The 22,584-nt window shown below is 42.2% G+C and overlaps 1 protein-coding gene across 1 annotated transcript; it reads right to left on the reverse strand.

Annotated features, from left to right (window-relative positions):
* Window positions 1–588: 588 nt before the first annotated feature.
* On the reverse strand, window positions 589–22,240 carry gpr37b (G protein-coupled receptor 37b). The gene is made up of 2 exons (XM_023282948.3): window positions 20,479–22,240; window positions 589–6,325 (listed from the first exon to the last, which is right to left on the reverse strand). Exons 1-2 carry the CDS (start codon window positions 21,502–21,504, stop codon window positions 5,507–5,509), a joined length of 1,845 nt encoding a protein of 614 aa, XP_023138716.2. The 5' UTR covers window positions 21,505–22,240; the 3' UTR covers window positions 589–5,506.
* Window positions 22,241–22,584: the final 344 nt, after the last annotated feature.

Consider the following 22,584-nt stretch of genomic DNA (forward strand, 5'->3'; position numbering starts at 1 on the left):
CCTTATATGTTTTTTCCACAAAAATAGATTAATTAGGAACTTACATTGACTCTTTCTGCCTCAATTATCAAAAAAACTATCAATATGCAAATTTTTCTTTGTAAAATTTAACTACTGGATACAAGAAATCAGTTTTCATATTTTGTGGCAACCCTGCAAACCTGAATTTTGTTCATTTTAACTGTGATAAAAGAGGTTTTTAAGTAGCATCTGTGGAAAAAAAAACTACATTAAAATCAAACTCCAGCTATTTAGCTGCATTATGGGATTTGTAGGATTCAGTGTTTTTGAAGCTTGACCCGTTTACATTAAAAGTGAGGATCTTTCAGCCTCTGTTGCTTTGATTATAGCCATTGTGTCTCTCCAAAGTCTCCGATTTGATAGAAAAGCAATAATTAATTACTGCAGCATCCTTCTAACAGCAGCTATATCCATGGCAACAACTCTTTAGCAATGAGGCACGGTTGTTCTAATTTGTCCGCACTGGAAGAATTGCTTGGATTTTTAGTGATTTTACTCTCATTATGGAAGTAATTTTGCAGAGATCCAGTACCATAAACACACAATAAATCAACACCACAGTAATAGTACATTTAGGAATTTAATATACAGTTTTCAAGATAAAGTTCTTTGATAAACAAAGGGACAGTTTTTTTGGCTATATAAAAAGCTATTTAGAAACCAGTGACTAGACTTGGAGACAATAGTGGTTGTGTGCTTACATTTTCAGGTATCAAATACAGACACGTTTTGCTCAGAGTGAAGAGGATACTCACAAAGTTTCAGAATAAACGTCTCACTGACTGATTTAACAAGAATCACTTCATCAATAGTTTCAACCACGTTACTACACACTGAGCCACTTATGAGCTATACTTCCAGAAATATGCAGAAAAAAGATTAATCAGGTTTAGAGGCGAGTTCACAACAAGTCCCATCAGAGAGCAGAAAGAGATTTAACGTATGGGCCAGAACAAGGCCATAAAAGCTACAATCCCTGGACAGGTTTACACATTGGACCACAATACCCTGATAGTGATGGTAATAAAAAGAGTTGTCGCACAGGCTGCAGGGCATTGTGTTGCAGAGCTGCTGCCTGTTCCCTCTAATAACTCGAACAACAGCAGGCAGCACAAACCAGAGGTGGCCGAATCTCTTGGAGCTCATGAACGGTTCATTAGAGCCGGCTGATTTATGCTTTCCAGGAATATTTTTCTACCTGTAGTGATGGAGCTAGAAGTAAACTGACCTCCATTGCTGAGAGAGACACCCAGAGAGAGAGAGAGAGTGCTACCACCACAAGAGCACAAGAGACAGACAGAGAGAAGGTGTTTGGCAGTGCAGAATCAATATGCAAAAGATTCATCGCAATATACAGTTATACCGATGAACATCACACCTGGGTCAGCACCGAGTTCACCAGCTAGAGTCTAGATATTCAAATCAATTCAGGTTTCACAAATAAAAGCATTATTTTTTTTTTTGGTCATCCTCCGAAGTCAGGCACAACTTCTAAAACATACAGCTCACAAAACACCTTCTATGCTAAGTGTTTAGGCGATTCACTTCTTTTTTTTTCATGTGAGAATTTCAACTGTCTTAAATGTAACGTAGTGGTTTGAACCTTGCTTTGACCCAGGTCTGATTAGTAGGATTAAGAAAACAGATTTACAGTACAATACACTTGTAAATTTATACACTGTGAAAAACATTTCATTGGTTCTCCTTAAAAGCTCAAGTAATGAAACTGCAAAGAGTATTAGAGGTCAAGAGGTTCTGTTTACATTTTATAATTGACTGTTTGCTAGGCCCTGCGTTCCTTAATTACTGTTGCTACGCTAGTCAATCTTCCCCATCTGATACATACATGTAGTTTGCAGAGATGATGGCGGCAGATTCACCATTAAATGTATTCATAAATGAGTTTTCATTTCAGACAGAGGTAGACAAAGCAAGTTTCTCATCTCTAGCCAGCTACTACAGATGATGCAGGCTAAAATGCCAACTGCAGCTAGCAGATTTTATTAGCTAAGGCTAGCTAGCTAACTAAGCTAACGTCAGTAGGACAGGTTGGTTAAAAATACTGTCTTTTTAATGTTTCCTGCTTAGTTTTCAATCCTGACTACAAACTTATGACTGCATGCTAAAAAATTGAAGCTAAAGCTACATGTTCAAGTCAAAGAAACTTGCATCCACATTAGCCTGCTCAGTTCCTTCGCTTAAATACTTGTCTGCATTTTTAAATTGCATGTTTTCCCTTTTAATGCTATATGAGAAAAGGCTTTTATGGATTAATGGTATCTCTGGTAACAAAAGATGTGATTCCATTAGATCTTCTGCGATGGAATTACCATTGTAGTATATGGAAATGCAATACTTTTAGCCAAGGCATATTTTTTACTCTAGTACATCATAACAAATATTTTTCTTTAGCATCACTTTTTTGGCTCCTGTCATTGTTCAGATGCAGTCAGCACTTCAGCCTCAAACAATGACAGCAGCACCATCAATTTAGAAGTAGAATTTTCCAAAGATCCAAATCTGAGAAAGTACAAGCACTAAAACCTGAACAGCAAAAACACAAAGGAGCTTTTCACTGTGGAGTGACTTCACATCTGATTGCTTCTCTCCTGCTCTTTGTGCTCACTTATACTGGATCTTATTACAGCCAAACTCCCATTAAAGCTGTTATCATTCACATATTTTCTGTTTCTGTTCTCAGACGATATACCAAGTATGAAACAGCGACTGAAATGCAGCTGATTAAGACTACATGTTACCCTGCAGTCACTTCCAAGTTACTGTGATGCTGGACTTCAATATACAGATAAAATATTTCAATTTGTTAAAGGCTTTAATAATAAGTTTTTTTTACGATGAATTTCAGACCTGAATAATGCTATTTATTTTTCAGCGTGTTCAATTTCCTGGTTTAACCTTGCCGTTTTGCACCAGACAGCACGAAACATGACCACTATACCCAATGAATTATTTCAGTGTAAAAAACTACTTTAGATTTCTCTCCATTTTTGTCTTATAGATGGTCAAATTTTTCCTAGTTTGTTCCTCATCAAGGTTTTTATCCGTTAGCATCAACATAGTTTGTTTTATTCTCAGTTTCTTCTACTCTGTCACCGCTATGCAGACCAGTTTATTCACTCTAAAGAAGTTAACAGAAACGAGTCCAATTCACGTTTAAAAAAAACAAAAACACAGTTATTTATTTCTTCATTTTTTTGCAGCATTTCAAAAGTTTGCTTCAAATTAGCTTTTTATAGTATGGAAACATGGCTAATGACTGGAGTTGATGAAGTGTAAACTTCATAAATCCAATATCCAATAAGCAGAACACAGCCGCTAACCTTCAGAATAATTACCTTGAATTCTGACAGCGTCTTCCCTGCAGCTATCAGGCTAATCAGGTGGACATGCTAACAGTTCCACCATATGCTACTGAAAGTAAACACTGTCTTCTACCTCTGAGCTTGTGTTTTTGGTTTGACATTTTTTTTTAACCTAAACTGAGTTTAAATGCTAAGTCACGAACAGGAAGTGATTAAAAGCTGGACAGACCTGCTGTGCCTAGTTACGGTTGCTAAAGAGCAATTGGACGATCACTGGCTGAAGGAGGGGTTCAGTGATTCAGTTGCGGTTTTGCTTTAGATTAAATAGTGGCACTTTGTTTTACAGTTCAGAAATAAATAAATAAAAAATAACCTGTAAATAAATTACAAAAATAAAACTTTGCAGTGATTATTGGTACAAATATATAATTCCTAGTATATTTACAAGTAGTATTTACAATGTAAATATGCAGTCATGGCACTTTTTAAAACAATAAGTTAATAAGATGATTTATTTATCGTGTATATGATTGGTATTTATTGCCCTCTTACCAGTAATTATATTTCTGTACCAATGTTATAATAAAATGTGGATACTAGTTTATTATTGCATCTACTGAACTGTACAGTGTTACTTCAAAGCAAAAGTATTTACCAGTGACCTAGTGGTTACTGTACTGTAAAATGAAGTGCTACTATACTTCTGTCAAACCACTGTCAGTCTAAATAAAGGCAAAGATTCAGGCGATCTCTCTCTCAGCTGTTTGTGTGACAACCTTGAATAAATCTTCAACGATTTTATCTTTTACCTTTGTGTATTCAAGAGTCACACACAACTGTGATCTGCCTTCTTGACCCAAAACAAAGTACGCAGCTCAATTCCTTGTGATTCTAAGTGGAACCCATGGATTTGTTGTTGACAGCGCATTCATCATAAGAGCACCGAAGAAAGTGTACAGTATATATACAGCCCAAAGTGTAAGGCGAAACATGATACAACAGTGTAGTGCAGATACGTTTACCTCAGTCCAGTCCATGCTGAGTCCATCCCTTTCAATTATATTCCACGGTGTTATGTTCCATTAGTTAGTCCACTCGATTCATGTTCACTCCGTTCAATTTAATCTGTAGTGTTTCATTCTTTTCCATTCCGCTTCGTTCGCCTCTAATTTGATTTCAATTCCAAACATTTTAATTCCGCTCGTGTCCGTGGTTGTTGTACTCTGAGACCAGCCCAGTTATGTTTGAGTCAACTGGATATTCTTCAATATACAGTGTTAAATATTGTTGTGTACATTTGGATTCTCCAAACCAATCTCCTTTGTTTTCCTTTCGCAAACTGCCATTTCCGCTGAGATGCCCTGCGCTAGTTTAATTATCAAAAGCCTTATTCCCACATGTGCACCATTGTATGAACTGCACATTTACAGCTGATGTAGTCTGTAAACTTAGTCTTGTATGTCTATAGGCAGTGTGAGCCTACATCTTTAGCTGGATGTTGTTTCTGAGTTATTATGGAAGGTGCTATGATTAGTTAGTCCCCAAAATTTCTACAGTGACACATTTGGAAGGTGATTGGAACTGATTATTTCTTCCTTAAGCCAACAGAGTTCGTCAAGGTAGTCGAATCATCACAAACCGTTGACAAACTGCACTTATTGTGACATATTCTGTATAATTATTGTCCAGTTTTAATATCATTACCTTTACCTTTTTAGAATCAGGTTAATTTCTTTACATCGGCTCTTTTGAGGAACCAGGCATCACACAGGTTAAGAGGCTATCCCAAATGCCCAAAAATATTTAGGCGTACAAGGCCTACAGAGGAGAGGTTTGTACGTTTTAAAGGTTTCAGGCAGGATTGCTAAAAACATGTACTGACCCTGTTTTAAGAGCACCCCAGGGCATGAGTGAAAAGGAGATTTTGCTTTTTGTTAGCTGTCCTGGAAAACAAGGGTTATGCATTTACTGTAAAGTTGAAAGTTGAGGATGTAGGACCACTGGCTACAAGTGATTATTTAGTGCCCACCTTCATTCATGCACCCATTTAAAAATGTGAGTGGACTAGGTAAGGCATATCTCTCCTAGTCGAGTCTGAGAGACACTAGCCACAGGCAGATGGCAGGCTAGTGAATTCTCCTTCCCTGATGAGGAATGTCAGTTTAGCAGTTGGAGCCGGCAGGGGTGTAGTTACTGAGCTCCCTGCGGATGGTGCTGAACGGCGACAGCTCCAGCTCGGTAGTGCACTCGTGTTCGTTATCGTCGCTGGCCGTCGCCGAGGAAGGAGCGTGGTTACAGCAGCAGCAGCAACAGCAGCAGTCCAGGAAGGCCCTGCCCAGGGGCCGACACAGGAGCAGCAGCAGCGCCGGCGTCACGGCGGCCCGACAGAAGAGCAGCAGCTGGGAGAGAAGGTGGAGGACGGACATGGTGTGTTCAGGAACACCAGCCGCCATATAGGCCGAAACTATGTTGCAGATGTTCTCGGGGACCACGCATGCACCGTAGACTATCGCCAGCGCCACGACGGTGCAGTTCATCTGGCTCTCCAACCGGATCTGCTTCTTGTTGCTGCGCACGCTGGCCTGCTCCGCACGCCGGATCTTACGCGCCGTCACCAGTGAGCAGCCGATGGTGAACAGGGTGGGGAGGCAAAAGTAGCAGCCAAAGCACCACCACAGCCGAGCGCCCTCGTACGTCAGGCCCAGCACGTAGAGCATGTCAGGAAGCGAGGTGGATATCCTGATAATGCAGCGTTCAACGGGGGGCTCGTCCGGGATGCCCGTGTCCTCTGCAACAAGCTGTCGGATAAGAAGCTCCGGCAGGGCCAGGAGGAGGGCACCGATCCAGATGACTGCCAGCTTGGCGGTAGTAGACGTGCAGTTCTCGATCATCTCGTAGTACATCTGGACGTTGGTGGCTGCACGGAATCGGTCGATGCACAGAGCGCACAGGGTGAAGGTGGTGACACCCAGCGAGGCCACCTGAGAAAACACACAAAGAGAAATTCATCACTGTCATTCTTCTGGATTTGGGTCATTTTAGTCAGTGTACACTGTATGTAGAGGCATTCGTCTTGGTGGCTTGGAGGCTTTACTTGATTGAATCGTGTTGCCTCAAGCAACCCTGTCTCCATAGAATTTATTTTTTATACAAGTAAACTGCATTCTCATTGACATATTGAAACATATTTTTCTCTCACTGTTGGAAAAGCTTCCAATTTGAAAGAGCCACAAAGTCCACAAAAGGAGAAACAGGTTAGGATGAAGGCATAAGTTGGTGAAGGACTTTCACCCTAGAGACCAACACGTGTCCTATGTAGGGCTTTATACATAGACATATGCTTCGTTTTCACTTGTTTCTTTTGTTGCTTTTTGACTCGGTTTAGGTACCAAGATTACGTGGTCGGGTTTAAGAAAATGTCACTTTGGTTACCATGTTCACAGTATAACAACATGATAGAAGTTTGGTTAAGTAAGTCACAGTCTGGGTAAAAATATGACCTTTTAACATCATCTTTGAAGCTTTACCATTTTCTGGGTTACCAGGGTAACTAGTCCCACCCCATCTAATATGTGATCAGTCTGCTGTAAATAAATAAATGTCAAAGGTGTTGATGAGAGACGTAGTTGACGGAATCCAGCTGAACAAATGCTTTTCCCAAAATGTAATTGAGAATGCAGTTTATTCATTTTGCGGAGACCGAGTTTCCTCAAGAGCGCTTTTCATATCTGGAAACTCAGTGCATCAGCAACACAATTTGTAGAGAAGAATAATGGAGGAAAAGTGCTGAGAGCTTGAGCTAGCAGCAGTTTTGTAAACATGATAATCGACAATCATTCCAATGGGCAGATGGGCTGATTTGCATGCAATTCCAGTCCTGCTCTTTCCGAAGTTATGATCAGGACTGTCAGGCTATCAATGAATCACAAAATTATCTCGCATATAGAAAGTGTTATTATCTTTGACAATTTTAAAGGCTGCGAGTAAAAGAAAACAAGTAGATTCTTCTGCATCACAAACAAACAAATGCCTTTCTAGCAGCTGTCAAGTCCGCCAGTGGAGAACACGTAAACAGCAGGACAAACAGTAATGGTGTTGGCCGCTGGACACTGGTGCAATTATGAGCAATGGAGCAACAGAAGCACAGTGGAAGGCTCTAAGCTGCCATTACCACTCAGTAGTATCCCTGAATGTGTGTGTGAGGAAGACAGAGTGAAACCACACAAAGTGAGAGGGTGTATTTAAAGCAGTTGTCACCGCATTCACTCATTCAAATGTATTTACACACCTTCTATTCGACGGCAGCTCTACCAATTAACAGACTTCCTAAATGTCCCACTATTGTCCTCTTAATTTCTCACTCACAGTCTTCACGTTGCAGCTAATTACCTGGCATTGCCTCCTCGTTCTCGATATAAAACGTCTACAAATTGTCAGAGCGTGCAAATTTCCCGAGCATCTGAAAGCATCTGTTGGATTAACCATCATTTTGGCAGAGTGGGTACCCTGCGAAAATATTCCTCTGCAGCTGGAGAGAGCGCCTGTCTGCACTTCTGTCCTGACATGAACCAAATCTGCACCGATCCCTCCCATCCTCCATCCTGTCTCACCTCGCTTGCCATTTCTTCCTCCTGCTCATCTCCCCACATCCTTCCCCTCTCCTCACCCTCTGTTCTCTCTTCATTCACCCCTCCTTCCTTTCCTCCCTTCATATCAAATTTAATTACAACAGCCAGCATCCCAGATGGCCCCAGTGAGCCATGGCTTTAGTGCTGTAAACACATACTTCCTGGACAGATATAGATGTACACACACTTAAAGATGCTCTTTGTATGTCGGCCTGGCACGCACACACACACACACACACACACACAGGGACACACACTGACCCTGATTCACATGGAGGTCCTAACCAGGCTAATGAAGGGCGACCATATGGAACTGCGAGGGATAACTGGGGTAGACAAACCACCCACAGCCTCCAGCAACTGAACAGTAACTGTGATCAATGTGGCTGCATTTTGGATCAGCGAGGGTTAATTACCTGCTGTCACGCCATAATACTGTAACTGTAATTGTAGTGGACTGTATTAAAATGGAGCCAGAGCAGAACAATAGTCAGTCATTATTTAGCATTAAGTGTTGTTCAGCCCAGCTCCTTTCTGTAAGTGGTTTATTCAAACTCTGGCCGGATTAATCTGTTCTGTGATTTGGGCGGGCATCAAAAGGTCACTGCACTCGGCACATGCAACCTTACAGTTAGCACTGTAGATTTTTGTTCCGCGCTCTTGTGTGTTTTGCATAATATCCGTGGAGAGATGAGCCTGGAGTTTTTACGGCACTTAGGTTTAACTCGCTGAACCCCAGGCGTTTGTTGCTCTTAAGACATTTTTACTCACTGTGAGCTCTTTTTTCACCACAATATAAAATCCTGCACCTCTATGGAAACACCACAACCATGGTTAGAAGTTAAGAGACTTCAAAAATGTCTTCTGTGCACTATAACACAATTATGTCATAAATTATACCACAAGAAATTGCAAAATTTACATTTGTCTTTTTGATTTGTTTATATATTACTTCACTCATTATGTTGCTTATATACAGCATAAATATATAACCTGCCTCTAATTTGCAGCAACAAGAAGTACAAGACAAGATGTGTTTCATAACTCATTTACAGATTAACTTATTTTTTAAGATTATATTTCCCAGAGATTTAATGCTTTGTTGCATGTTTTTGTCCTTGAATATTCCTCTGTTGTAAAGTTAAACAAATACTAAAGGACAAAGTATTGTGAAACACTAAAATGTTCTGCCTGTAATTCATATCTTTGTTGTTGTAAGCATTAAAGAAGTTAAATGTTAAGGGAGTTATTTTATTCATCATATATTTTTTTAAGTTAATCGGCCGATTAATCGGTAATCAGAATTTTTTTCTGCCAAATATTGGAATCGGCATCGGCCTCAAAAAATCCATATCGGTCGGGCAACAGTCGTAGACTTTATTCCAGGCAAATTTTCAAATGACACATGGAGAATAAAGTGATTTTAAGGTCAAATTTGGTTAAGTTACCCGACGGAACAGCATGTCACAGATGGGTCGTTCAAATACCATCAGAAATATCCACTGACTGACTGTTTCTACAGTTTCTGGCTCTGACAAATGGTGCAATTTTAGCACTTTTTAAGACAACGTGCTTTTCAAACCTGCTGACATGTTTTGTGGTTCAAAGAGTTAAGTACAACTTTAACAGTCTCTCCAAAATACAAACAAAAAAGCCAAGCCGACACATGTTGCTGGAGTAGAGACACCCAAAACTCCTCTCACTTCATGCTCTGACTCATCCATCAGTGTAGATACCACTCAGTGAAATTGCTGTCTGCTACTGCGCCACAGCACTCTGCTGTGTACACACTGTAAGGCTGCATGTTCGGCACAGTTTGTCGCATTTTATTGCAGAATGTCGAGGTGTTTTTGACAGCTTCGGATTAGAAATAGATACAGTATTATATCACCAGCATTTGCAATTAAAATGCCTTCATCTGGCCACGTCGACTGGCCCTGCACCCTTTGAAAACAAGGTCCTTTTTTTTAATAGTTAATGAAGCCTCATATCAAACCCTACATGTGACCCACTTCTGACATACACAAACACCCCTCCGGTACACATGGACAGGTGCTTGCACATGGTGAATATTTCATGGCTCGAACAACAGGGCTGGAATGGCTTTCAAGGCTGCCATGCAGGACCAGAAAACCCGGCTTTGATCAGCGTGTCAGGGGCGGAAAGCGAGGGCCGGATGAACAAGTCAAGCTTTGTACCAGAGGGGAGATGAGACAAAGAGTCCCAGAGTCATGACGGGTGGAGGGGCTGAAGCTGTGTGTCTGTTTGTTTGTGGATGAGAAACAGAAAAACACAAGAAGAATGGAAAAGAAAGTAATTAAGGAGTGGAAGAATCAAGAGAGAGAGAGTGAGAGCAGAACAATAGAAAAGGAACACGAGTAAGTTAGAGACGATCCGAAGTGACAGCAGGAGTGAAATAAGCCATGACATCTTCAGAATGATTAACAATGTTAATGTGACATTTCTTCCTTGACCCTGTCATGTTCACTCTACCTGCAGGCAAGAAAACAGGCCTGTTAGCCTCGGGGCTGAAAACCTTACAATTTATTTTAAACATTAATGCAAGAATCCCGGAAAACCCAAAGTAAACAGGACAGAGTTCCTGCTTTTTGTGTGTTTCTAGGCCTCTCATCTCCACTGAATAGAAAGCTTCATGTATATTTACTTTATTTCCAGGAGGTACATGGGAAGATTGATCCGACTCTCATTTGTGCTCTATAAATTCCAAAATAAAGCCAGTGGCAGGTTAGCTTAGCTCAAAGGCTAGACATAGGGAGAAGCAGCTAGCCAGAGCTCACGCATTAGCGCGTTATATGTCTGTTTAATATGTTCAAAAACAACAAGCTTTAAGAAATAATTTCCACATGACCCCTTTTAAAATCCTAACTTGTTGCTTTCAAATGCAGTTTTTTACATATAGCTGTTTCCCGTTTCCAGTTGATATGATATGCTAAGCTAAGCTAACTGACATAAGAGTGTTTTGAATCTTTTTTATCCAAATATACAGAATTCTCAATATGTAAAGCATTAATTTCTTAATATCAATGAATGTAAAGCCTTCATTTCCAATGCTTTACATATTCTCAGTATGTAAAGCATTCATTCATTGTTGTTTTTGTACTATTTCCTTTGACTTCCTTATGCTACCAGGTAAAGTGTCATGAACTGACAATGTGCAGCCGTTGTCCTGCTTTATATCATCTCTTTCTTCCTAACCTTGGACTTCAAGAACTCAAAAAAACCCCACAAAAAGGCCTTTCATCCACAACACGTTTTTCAAATCCTGGCAGTCTATCTGTGCAGCAGGTGAGAAAGACATTTTCCCCCGGTGCTGTTTCTAATAACGGCCCATTAACTTGCTGATTAAAGGTCCTGCGAGCCGGTGGCACAAAGGCCTGCATTATTAATTGGACCTTAACAAGGACCGGTGGAGCATGTGCGGCCATACTGTGACTGCAGACACTGTCGGGGGGTTAATGGGTGTTATCAGGTGACGAATGGGCTAATGTCGCACCACAACAACGCGTCAACACAACCCAGCACGTACACGCGAGTCTCATAGTGAAGAAGCGGGGAGACAAAGGGTTGTTCCGGCTGCAGTGCTGATTTCCATCCAGGCTGAGTGCGTGACCCAGTGTAGGCTCCAGCAGACCACAACTCTAACCAGAGGGACCCAGACGCTGACAGCCACCATCCATCAGCCGGGCTGCATGTCCAACAGAGACGGAGGAGCGATGAGGGCGAGAACGCAGAGCCGTGTGTGTCTGCAAGTGTCCATATTTATGCAGAATTATTGACATTTCTGCTCGGTGCATATATGAGCGTGTTTGTGTGTGTGGGGTTATGACAGATAGACTGAATCTATTCTTGTGAGGTGAAAGATTCCTGTCTACTCATATTAAAGCAAGGGTGCCAAACATGCGGCCCGCAGGCCAAAAGCGGCCACCCAGAGGGTCCAATCTGGCCCGCTGGACGACTTTGTAAAGTGTAAAAATTACAGAGAAGACATTACCTGCGATTTGTAAAACTATACATTTAAAATTATTACTAGACTATGACAAGTTGTGTTGATCATAAAATAAATTTTGTCATTCTGTGTGTCATTTTTGTAAGATTTTGCCCTGTTTTTGTTGTTTTTTTAAAGTTTTTTTTTGTCTGACTTTTGTTGCTTGTCTCACGTTTTTGCCCTTTTCTTTCTTGTTTTTGTCGTTCTGTGTTTCCTTCTGGTCTCACTTGTGTTTTTTGTCTCATTTTTGTCATTTTGTGTTTTGCTTTATTCATTGTTTGTGTATCGTTTTTGGCGTTTTGTTTCACGCTTTTGTGATTTTTTTTGTCTCGTTTTTGTCGTTTGTCCATTTTTTTGTCGCTTTGTAACTTTTTTGTCAAATTCTTTGTCTCTTTTCTGTTTTGTTTCAAGTCATTTGTCTCATTTTTTGTCATTTTGTTTCTCGCTTTTGTCGTTTTGTGTCTCATTTTTGTAATATTTTGTAATATGTTTTTTTTTACCTTTTTTAAGTAAAATACTACATCATTCAGTTCCAGATACTAAAGATACAGATGACTAAATGTTTTGTTCTTTGTAGACACTTTGTGATCTGAAGGTTGAAATGTGTAAATGATAAACTGAGGCATAATGTTGCTGAAATTGAATTTATTTTTCTTAAGAAATTTGAGGATGTTCATAATGTTTTGCAAAAAAGATAATTCCTTTAATGCAAACATTTTCAGAATGTACTTTTTTGCACTAAAACAAAGTGAAAAATTTGGAGTTGTGGTTATTTATAGGTTATTATGCTGTGATTTTACTGGTCTGGTCCACTTGAGATCAAATTGGGCTGAATGTGGCCCCTGAACTAAGATGAGTTTGATAAAACTTCGAAAGGCCATGGCTTCCTATCTCTTTGGTACAGTATATGGTGTACTGTATTGTTTTCTTTTCCGCTCTCACCTGATAAAAACGCTCTGAACACACACACCACTTCTGTTCAAAGCTTTCAACTACATCTCGTGATCTAACTCAGTGGAGCTGGAGTTGCTCAGTTGTCATGGAGATGGTTTTAGTTATTATCAAACGGCATAAGTAGTGAGTTTTGCTCACGTGACTGCTACAATTTCTGCTGTCTATTAAAAAGCAGATGGATTTTAAAGGAATAATTGGACATTCTGACAAAGCATTGATTCTTCTTCTTGCCTTAGATGAGAAAATCAATACTATTCTCATATGTACATTCACAAAGATCCATAGAATTCACAAGTAAGTACAATAAGTGCTCCTTTCATTTCTTTAATTAAATTAATAGCAACAATGCTGTTATTCATCGCTTTCTGCCTCAGTCTTTCCCAACGTGTCTGAGGCAGTTTCCAGACAATAAATTTCTCTTCCATTAAATTATATCCTGACCTGTGGCAGATTTCCCCCGGACATTAAAAAATTCATTTGGCTCTGAGTGTACAGTGGCTGCTGGAAGAGTCCCGTTCCAGGTCATTGATTCCTGCCTGGAAGTGTTACGCTGGAGGCAACACAAAACAGCAGCTTTCATATTATTCTCTGCTGGCTGATCTGAATCCGGTATCTTTTCCATCTCCCCACCTAAACTCACAATGCTAATCATCTGATGAATATTTCATATTTACATGGATAATTATCAGTTTGCTTAATTGCATCCAACAGCAACCCCAATCTTCGCTGCGTTGTGTTGTGTGATCTCAACATACAAAACACCATATCTACTCATCCATGGACAAAGAGCCGACTGAATGGACTCACCATCATGCATAATGTAGAGCTGCTAATTACATACTCTGAATAATTTACATATATTTCAATTAGCCGCCATTCACGTGGCTAATAGGCAGGCTGAGAAGGGAGAGGGCACGAGATCTAGTGTGTTTGTGTACTTAATCTGCAACTGTGTATAAGGACAATTGTGTCTGTGCCTGAATGCTTTCATATATGTGTGTGAGTGTGTCTTCCCCCTGAGGCTTGCTTCTAATCACAGATAGCTGATGCACAGAGAGAGGGAGAAGGGGTGAGAGAAGGGGGTGAGAGGGGGAGAAGAGCCGCAGGCAGTGATCAGTAGAGGGAAGGCCATCCCACCCATCTGGAGGATCAGCACACCCTGCTGACTTTGTACATGTGTGTGTGTGTGTGTGTGTGTGTGTGTGTGTAAAAGCTAGATAGTTAGTGAGATAGTATGACAAAGAGACGCAAGGATGGCTGCACATATTCCTGCATATTTTCCTTCACAGCTGAAGGTGCAGCATCTCCAGTCCTTCGCATAGAGGCTCCGTGATGGTAATTACGTCGGGTCATTGGGGAAGTTATCATTTTGGAACACAGAAACACCAGATTGAAAACCGTAATTGCATCTGGGCTCCTCTGGTCCGGCGAAATGGCCTCATATTCCTGGACACAGCAACCGAATTTGTGATTCTGATTTAGTTACTTGAGAGTGTGTGTCTGTGTGTGCCGGAACAGTGAATGTGAACGTGTCAGGCTGATGTATGTCCTGCCATTACCACCAATTTCAGCACTATACACCGTCTACCTCTGCGGTTGCATTGCAGCCCTGTTCTCTCTCTTTCCTCATTCTTTGTGCCAATCTATAGCTCTCTCGCTTTCCTCAGTCTCTTTCCTGCTCTGCTTCAATAGTCTGTTTCTCTCTCTTTCTGCCTTCCCCAAGCCCACCGTACCATAGCAGAGACAGCCTACAGTTTGTGACTGCAGGGCATTGTACAGCACACACACAGTGGAGGCCTGATGCATGACACACAAGCTCAAGGATGCCATTGACCCTATAGATTGTTAGAAACTCACTATAACATGGTAAAAGGAGGGAATTTGAATAGATCTTACTTGGAGTTTCAGCCGTTTCATTACATCGTTGTAGCCTCGCTGAGCAAGTTTTGTAATAATAACACTAAGAGGTCCCATACAGTGGAAATCAATTTTTATTGTGTTTTGTGGTTGTTATAAACTGGGAGGGTTGAAGTAAAGCCTGTTAAGATATGAAGATATTTACTTCTGTTATTCCTCAAACCCCATCGTGACTAGACAGCCTCCCAGCTTTACAGGCCAGTCAGAATCTTACTGAAACGTTTCAACTAATGAACCAATTGTAATCCAAGTCAAACTCTATTGAATATATAATCCTGACTCCTCACTGTCTGCTGCTTGTGAGCTAAGCCATTCTAAAACAGCAGCTGCCTCACTGTCCAACTGTTTTCTTTACTTCAAGACTTCTTGCTTCTGCTAACTCAAAAATGTCTCAGCAATGAGCAAACCCATCAGATGTTCTGTTGTTTTCACTACAAGAGTGAACGCGGGAGTCCTCATGCACTCCCAGCATCAGAAGGCCCCCAAGATCCAGTGGCTTACAGGGGGTCCTCGGTTTATGACGTCCTCTACCTGCAGCGTTTCGTCGTTACATCTGAACTGGTTACATGGAACTAGTTGATGAGTGGAGCGGATGAATACGTCGTCACACAGCACTAGAAGACAGCTTTGTTTACATTCTCCGGTTGTACGCCACCTTGGATTGTGCTACATTCGATAAGTTTTTGCCCTTCATTATGCCTTCCAAGCATAAGTCAGAATATTCTGATGCTTCAAAGAAAAAGAACACACTTCCGCAGTGTTAGCACATTGTGGTGCCAATCTGGCTAATGGTTCCATTATCTTAGATCTTACAGAGTTCTGTGGAAACTGTAATATCAGGGGGACATTCAGAAATGGTGCAAACTTCAGGCTCAATTTGAAACCAGTTAACATTTAGTGGGCGAGTTACTGTGTTTTTATGTTGTGTATTGTCCTTCACTGCAACCTAAACTCAGTTGGTGTTTACATTTGTTTGTTTCTCTCCTGCTCTCATTTTAATAGTCAAATTCCCAGTAAAACACATTTTCTAAAAAAAAAAAAAAAAAGAACAAATAAGAAATAGTGACTAAAATGTCAATTAAGACTCCATGTTCACAGTCACTTAGGAGCCATTTCCAATCTGCTGCTCTGCAACACTTTAGTACTGAGTTTATAACCGCAGCTTCATCTGACAAACTCAAACAAGATCAAAACAACAGCTGTGCTGTGAATTCCACAACATTTCCATGTACCTGATCACTCAAAAAGAAACTTAGAATCACCACAAATTTCTGGTCTCGCATGCTCATTAATGTCAGTGTTTGCTACATTGTTGTCAACTCTTTTGCTCTGCGCTGTCAATCACTGGCACAGAGAGAGTTTTCTTCCTGAAATGGGATGAGATACTGTAACAGCCAGTTTCAAAAGAGTTATATAGTCATGGTAAAATTAACCATCTTTACAGTATTTTTTGCTTGAAACTGGAAGGCACATTCTGGGAACATGTGAGGCTTAATTTGCAAAAAGGAGCACCTTAAAAAGTGTAAACAGTAGCATTTTGATTTCTAAAAGTAACGTCCCATGAAATCATTACAGTTGTACTCTATTGCCAAAAAAAACCAAAACAAAAAAACCCAATTTTAGCAGATACACTATGAATCCAAGCCAACCATAATGACTCAAATCACACAGCACATGATATATGGCTGCACGCTTATTGGAACTGCCATCTAACACTAGCAAGACTGCAACTTTAGAGACTACTATCTATATATGTACCAAGATGATGATTGCCAGTTAACTGAAGAAGTGTGAAAACAGCCATGTCTGTCTAATAGTGATCATCAGGGTGTTGAGCAGACTAAATGACTGTGAATGCAGGGTTCCAACTTTGTTCATGTACATATACAGCCACACTGAAACATTTTCTACATGCATTAACACATCAGACATCTCACTTAGTAGCATCATCATTAGAATCTTGCAAACAGCTGTTATGTGCTAAGAATAAAAAGCAATGCACGGTTACTTGGCACAGATGCACAAACAATTATTGCTTCTGTTAGATCTCAGATCATGTAGTTGCTTTTTCAGATAACGACTCATAAGCGTCTCCTTATTCAGGGTTAATGAGACAACAAGTTTTTAAAATCACCGCGTTACAGCAGCGCAGTTTTGAATGAACCTTGACAAATGACTCAATTCCCCCTCTGGTTTATAAAACGCTTACTGCACTACTTATTTGTTATTTTAATCTGGCTTCAAGTTTTACTCTAATCAACTGCCAGGTGCAAAAACCCAATTATTGCCCATTAGTTTTGCCTGAATTTGCTGCTCCGTGGATCGCCGCCAGGAGGGGTCGTCTGAAAGTTAACAGCACCATGAAAACGGGAGCATATCTGAAATAATGCAGGCTGGCAGTCGCCTACATTTTTATTTTGTGCAGCGTTCTTACAATTTCCCCGCTGCGTTTGCTCACGTCTCACACCAAAACTTGCTTTCTCTTTGAGGTTTAGAGAATTCCACACTCCACTAAACACTGAATAAAACACGGTTTACTGAAGGCAGCACCACGGGACGCTCCTCTTTGAGCTCACGTGCACACCTGAAGTCGGGTTTCATGTCTGAGTGAAAGTGTGTGTGTGTGTGTGTGTGTGTGTGTGTGTGTGTGTGTGTGTGTGTGTGTGTGTGTGTGTGTGTGTGTGTGTGTGTGTGTGTGTGTGTGTGTGTGTGTGTGTGTGTGTGTGTGTGTGTGTGTGTGTGTGTGTGTGTGTTATCCTGAATGTTCCACAGGGAGAGTCGAGCCCCCGGCTGCATTACTCACGGCCCGTTTTGACACATGCACGCACACACACACACACACACACACACACACACACACTACACAGAGCACTACTAACACAAACAGGACCCTGTGCACATGTCCTGATAGATATGTGCTGTAAAATGCATCCTCACATGAAACAGTAAACACACACAGACAGCGCTCCGTATTAAAAATAGCCAACTGGTCTGTGCCCTGGAAGTGTGTTAGTCGGGTTATTAAATAATATCCTGTGGTCCTTGGGTAGCTCGTATGCAATAACACAGGGAGGAGGCCTGTTTCTCTCTGATCCCCCAATAATTAAAGCACACAGACTTGCAAGGTGTTTGCAACAACAACAGCACAGCAATAGCAAATGAAAGCCCATTATTATACTGTATGTTGCGTAATATATGTGGCCAATGAATGCAAAATATAATCTCTATAATTAAGGATTGGGAATAGTAGCTGCATGCTTATGAAACATTCAGTGGGGCTTTAGAACTCTCACTCCGACAAACAAACAACATTCACTCCAGCTGTATCTCCCAGAGCCGACTGGCAGGTCCTGACCCCAACTTTCTCTTTCTATATCGCTGTCATCTGTGGCATCATTCTTTACCCGAGAGGCTGCACGCCTGCGTTTCAAAAGACCAGAGAAAAGCATTGTTTGGCTGTGGATTTAGAAGCCTATTTCACACTGAAATGACAAACTTCTATCACATAGCTCTAGAGATTGGTGCATGTCTGCCCATGGAGGTGTTTTTAAAGACACCCTCTGGTGAAAATCCAGGTAACATGTCCAGATGGTGGTTTTTTTACATGCTGGAAGGCAAATCAGAAGCAAGGGAATACGTTCCACCTTGTAACTGGAGCATACCAATAACAAGAACACAGATTAGGACTACTGATGGTTCATATGTAACAAACAAAAGGAGCTAGTCTTGCAGAGTTGGGTTTTCTGGATCATTATTCTTCTTTGGGTTCACTTTCTAACTGCAGTTTTACAACTTGCCATTGTGCAGTGTAGAGTAGTTTTACAGTGTTTGAGGTGAATTAAAGGTGAGCTGGTGTACTTGAGCTGCAGCGAGTGAAGAGATGTGGGTGGAGAGACTCTAGAGCAGGGGTGTCAAACATGTGGCCTGCGGGCCAAAACCGTCCCTCCAGAGGGTCCGATCCGGCTCACGAGACGACTTTGCAAAGTGTAGAAATTACAGAGAAGACATTAACTGCAACTTGTAAATTTGTAAAACTATAAATTTAAAATAATTTCTAGACCATGACAAGTTGTTTTGATCATAAAGTGAAATTCTAGATTGCTCATTGTTCTTCTGTCATTTTGTGTCTCCTTTTAGCAATATTGTCTTTTTCAAATAGTTTTTTTATGTTTTTTGGTCTGATTTTTGTCATTTGTGTCACGTTTTTGTCATGTTGTGTTTCCTTTTTGTCTCACGTGTTTTTTTTGTCATTTTCTGTCTTTTTTTGGTCTTTTTTGTCTTGTTTGTCCATTTTTTGTTTCTTTGTAACTTTTTTGTCTAATTTTTTGTTTAGTTTTGTGTCGTTTGTCTCATTTTTGTCATTTTGTGTCTCATTTTTGTAATATTTTGTCTTGTTTTTGTTGGTTTTTTTTGTCAGAATGCACTTTCTTGCACTAAAACAAAGTGGTTATTTATAGGTTATCATGCTGTGATTTTACTGGTCCGGCCCACTTGGGACAAATTGGGCTGAATGTGGCCCCTGAACTGAAATGAGTTTGAGACCTCCGCTCTAGAGGAAGCAAAGGTGTAGAGTTATTTCCAAGCTATTTTTATGGAAAACATTCTTAAAATGTAACTTTAATACACAGAGATGGATTTTTAGGGGTTTAATCAACAACTGAATGGGATTTTAAATGTCTTTTGCATCGAAGCTCATAATCCTGAAGGAGAAATCAAATCAAAATGCAAAGCAAACCCTTCATGAAGGCAACCTGAGGATAACGGCATCCAGTTCAGCTGCTCATACTATCACTCCAGCATGTATCATCCCTCCCCGTGTTCAGGCTCTGCAGGGTGGAGTCCAAGTTCACTTCTAGTCACCTGTTCTGGCTCAGTGCCTGGATATGCAAGCTGGATAAGGTCACATTCTCTCCCTTTGCTTTCTTCTTTGGCAACAACAAACAACATATCACTCCAAAATCTCTGACTCCACCCGGATCACTACTGCTGTCAGCTCAAACATCTTTCTACAGATTTGTCATCTACTCTCTTTATCCCACCTTGGGCTAAGTTGTGACAGCAGCCATGCAAAACAAGCTAAAGACCCCTGAGCTGGAAACCTGTTCCACACAAAAGACCGTGTGGGTAAATCTGGTGTAACTGCAACGAGCGCACAAAGGGAGAACCGCCTGTCTAGCATCCCGCTACTGCTCTGATGTGTTAGAGACAAACAGAGGGGGAGTGGGTGCGCATGCATGTCTGCAAATACCTCAAGTATAATGAAAGCAACAGGAGAAGCTGTGTGGTGTGTAAGTCGGAGTGAATGGGGGATTGTCAAACGTCCTGGTGTGTATTTGTGTATCTGTGTTTTATGCCTGCGGGGCAAGGTGAGACTCTGGTTGCAGCAGGTGTAGGAGTGACAAACAGTGTTGCCTTGTTATTGGCTGAGGTGACATCCTGAGCACTTGCAGGCCTGACAGGGATTTAAAACTGAAACTCAGGAGAGTAAAACCTTCCCGTCAAAGCCTCAAGTATGACATTTCTGTTGTCACTCTAGAGGTGTGTTGTGTGTTAAATGATACCGATTGAGCCCAGTCACCATCTATTATCACAGCAGAAGGCATGTAGGGCAACAGCAGTGTAGAATTACCTCCACATAGGGCACCACTTTGCAGGTAAACTCTCCCAGCAGCCAGGACTTGGTGAGTTCGTGGAAAACCACCATAGGCAGGCAGAAGAAGATGAGCACAAAATCCCACACGGCCAGATTGGCCAGCAGAGAGTTGGAGATGCTCTTCATGTAGTAGTTCTGGCACACGATGCACAGGATGGCGATGTTGCCCGCGATGCCCACCAGGAAAATCACCCCGGAGACGCACGTGATCGCGTACGCGCCGTAAGTCTCGCTCGTCACCGGGTAGAACGGGTTCTTGATCTCGTTCCCGAAGTCCTGCGAGCTGGGTGGGGTGATCGGCGTTGCGTCCCACGGGTTCTCCTCCCTGAAAGTGAAGAACTCGGGCTTCCTGGTGAAGAGGTCAAAGGGCAGGTCGGTGGAAGTGAGCGCCACCGGTTTGGGGATGGGTTCCCACGGCGACGCCAAAACCACGGGGCTTTTGTTGGGCCGGTTTCTCCCCCTCTTCCAGCCTTTCTTCTGCTCGTCTTTTGTGCCTCTCTTGTGCCTGTCGCCCTCCTCTATCCCCCCTCCTCCGTCTCCCCGGCCCATTGAGGAAGGCTTAGCCGCATTGTAGTGTCCACCTGCTGGCGTCCCCGTACTACTGAGAGCGCCATTCAACTTTATCCTCTTATTATGGTGGCGCGTCGGCTCCCAGTGCGAGGCGGCGTTGGGATCCTCCATGGGTGTCACAGTCCTATTATAGTCGCGCTTGTGTCCAACTCGCCTCATTTCTCCCGCAATTACCCTCTTCCAGGGGTGAGTGGAGTTAAGGGTCCCTCTGATAATCGCCTGGAGCTCCGCCGAGGACGCACCTGTGGCGTGCCCGGGCGAGAGCGCACGATCCCGGGCTCTGCTTTGGTGACTCTCCCGGAGCGACCCATGGAAAGTCCTGCCAGAGTACGAGCTGCTGTTAGTCCGAACTTCCCCATAATTTCTCAGAGATAACAACACATGTGCATGGGCCAGTAACACAAACAACGTCCTGGGCGGCAGAATCTGCATGGTCCAAAAAAAAAAAAAAGAAAAAAAGAAAATGATCGAGCGCAGGTTTTTTTTAAATCCTCACCAGTGCATCCTCAGACCTCAGTGGCAGCGCGGGGGATACTCTTCCATTCAGTCAACACCCATGTTGGAAAGAGCTCAAAGAAGGAGCGCAGGGCTTCAGTAAAATCGCTCCATTCGTGATGTGAGCTGTGCAAACTTGTAGGAAACCTCCCAGCGTCTCTCCTTGTGCACTGTGCGCGCCGCAGCTGCAATGATCTCCAAAAACCTTCCTCTTCCGTCACTCCCCTTTTTCAAAGTCTTGACATTACCGAGCAGGACAGCGAATCCGGATGCAGAGAAGAGAAGCAGGCACACAGAGAGAACAGTTGCACGTCCACGATCTGCACAGCATCCAGGTTGCAAGAATCAAATCCTCAAATTCTCTGCGTGCGTTAGTTGATTGGGTTGGGTCGGCAGCAGCAGCAGCAGCAGCAGCAGCAGCAGCGTCAATGCGGTGCAGTCCGGGTAAAGCCCAGTAGGATGAGATGCTCAGGAGTAGAGAGGAGAGAGAGAGAGTCAGAGAGGAGGAGTGGAAATCGGTCGCTTCTCCCCTTCCCCTTCTCCTGCGTCTCCTCCTTCGCTTTTCTCCTCGGGTAGGACCGTGCGCTGGAAGAAAATGGACTCCCCTGGCGGCTAACCCCGATCTGTCACTCCTCATCCATCATGGAGCATCCAGCAGCCCCGGAGCAGACTACGGCTATAGCCCCCCCGGCAGACCAGCCTGGCTGCCACGCCCGACAGGACGTGCTAATAAATACATTACCCAGTTTTTTTTTCCTCTTAATTTTTACGCACAGGCGGCGCTGTGATGTCCACGCACTTCTGCACAATTTAACCAGACACCATCCAGTCTAATGTGTTGAAAGGGAAATAGGCCACAATTGTCAGTAGGGAAAGATGTTTGGACTTGTGTCAAAACTCTCAAAGAAAACTCTTTAATCTGAGACATCTTGGTGTAATCATGTGACTCTCGCTCTGAAAAGCTGCATAAATACAGTCATTTCCCTCCCAGGCATATTTTTATGTATGCTAAGAAAG

This window comes from Amphiprion ocellaris, chromosome 21 (assembly GCF_022539595.1).
Source record: "Amphiprion ocellaris isolate individual 3 ecotype Okinawa chromosome 21, ASM2253959v1, whole genome shotgun sequence".
In the NCBI taxonomy this organism is placed as follows: domain Eukaryota; kingdom Metazoa; phylum Chordata; class Actinopteri; family Pomacentridae; genus Amphiprion; species Amphiprion ocellaris.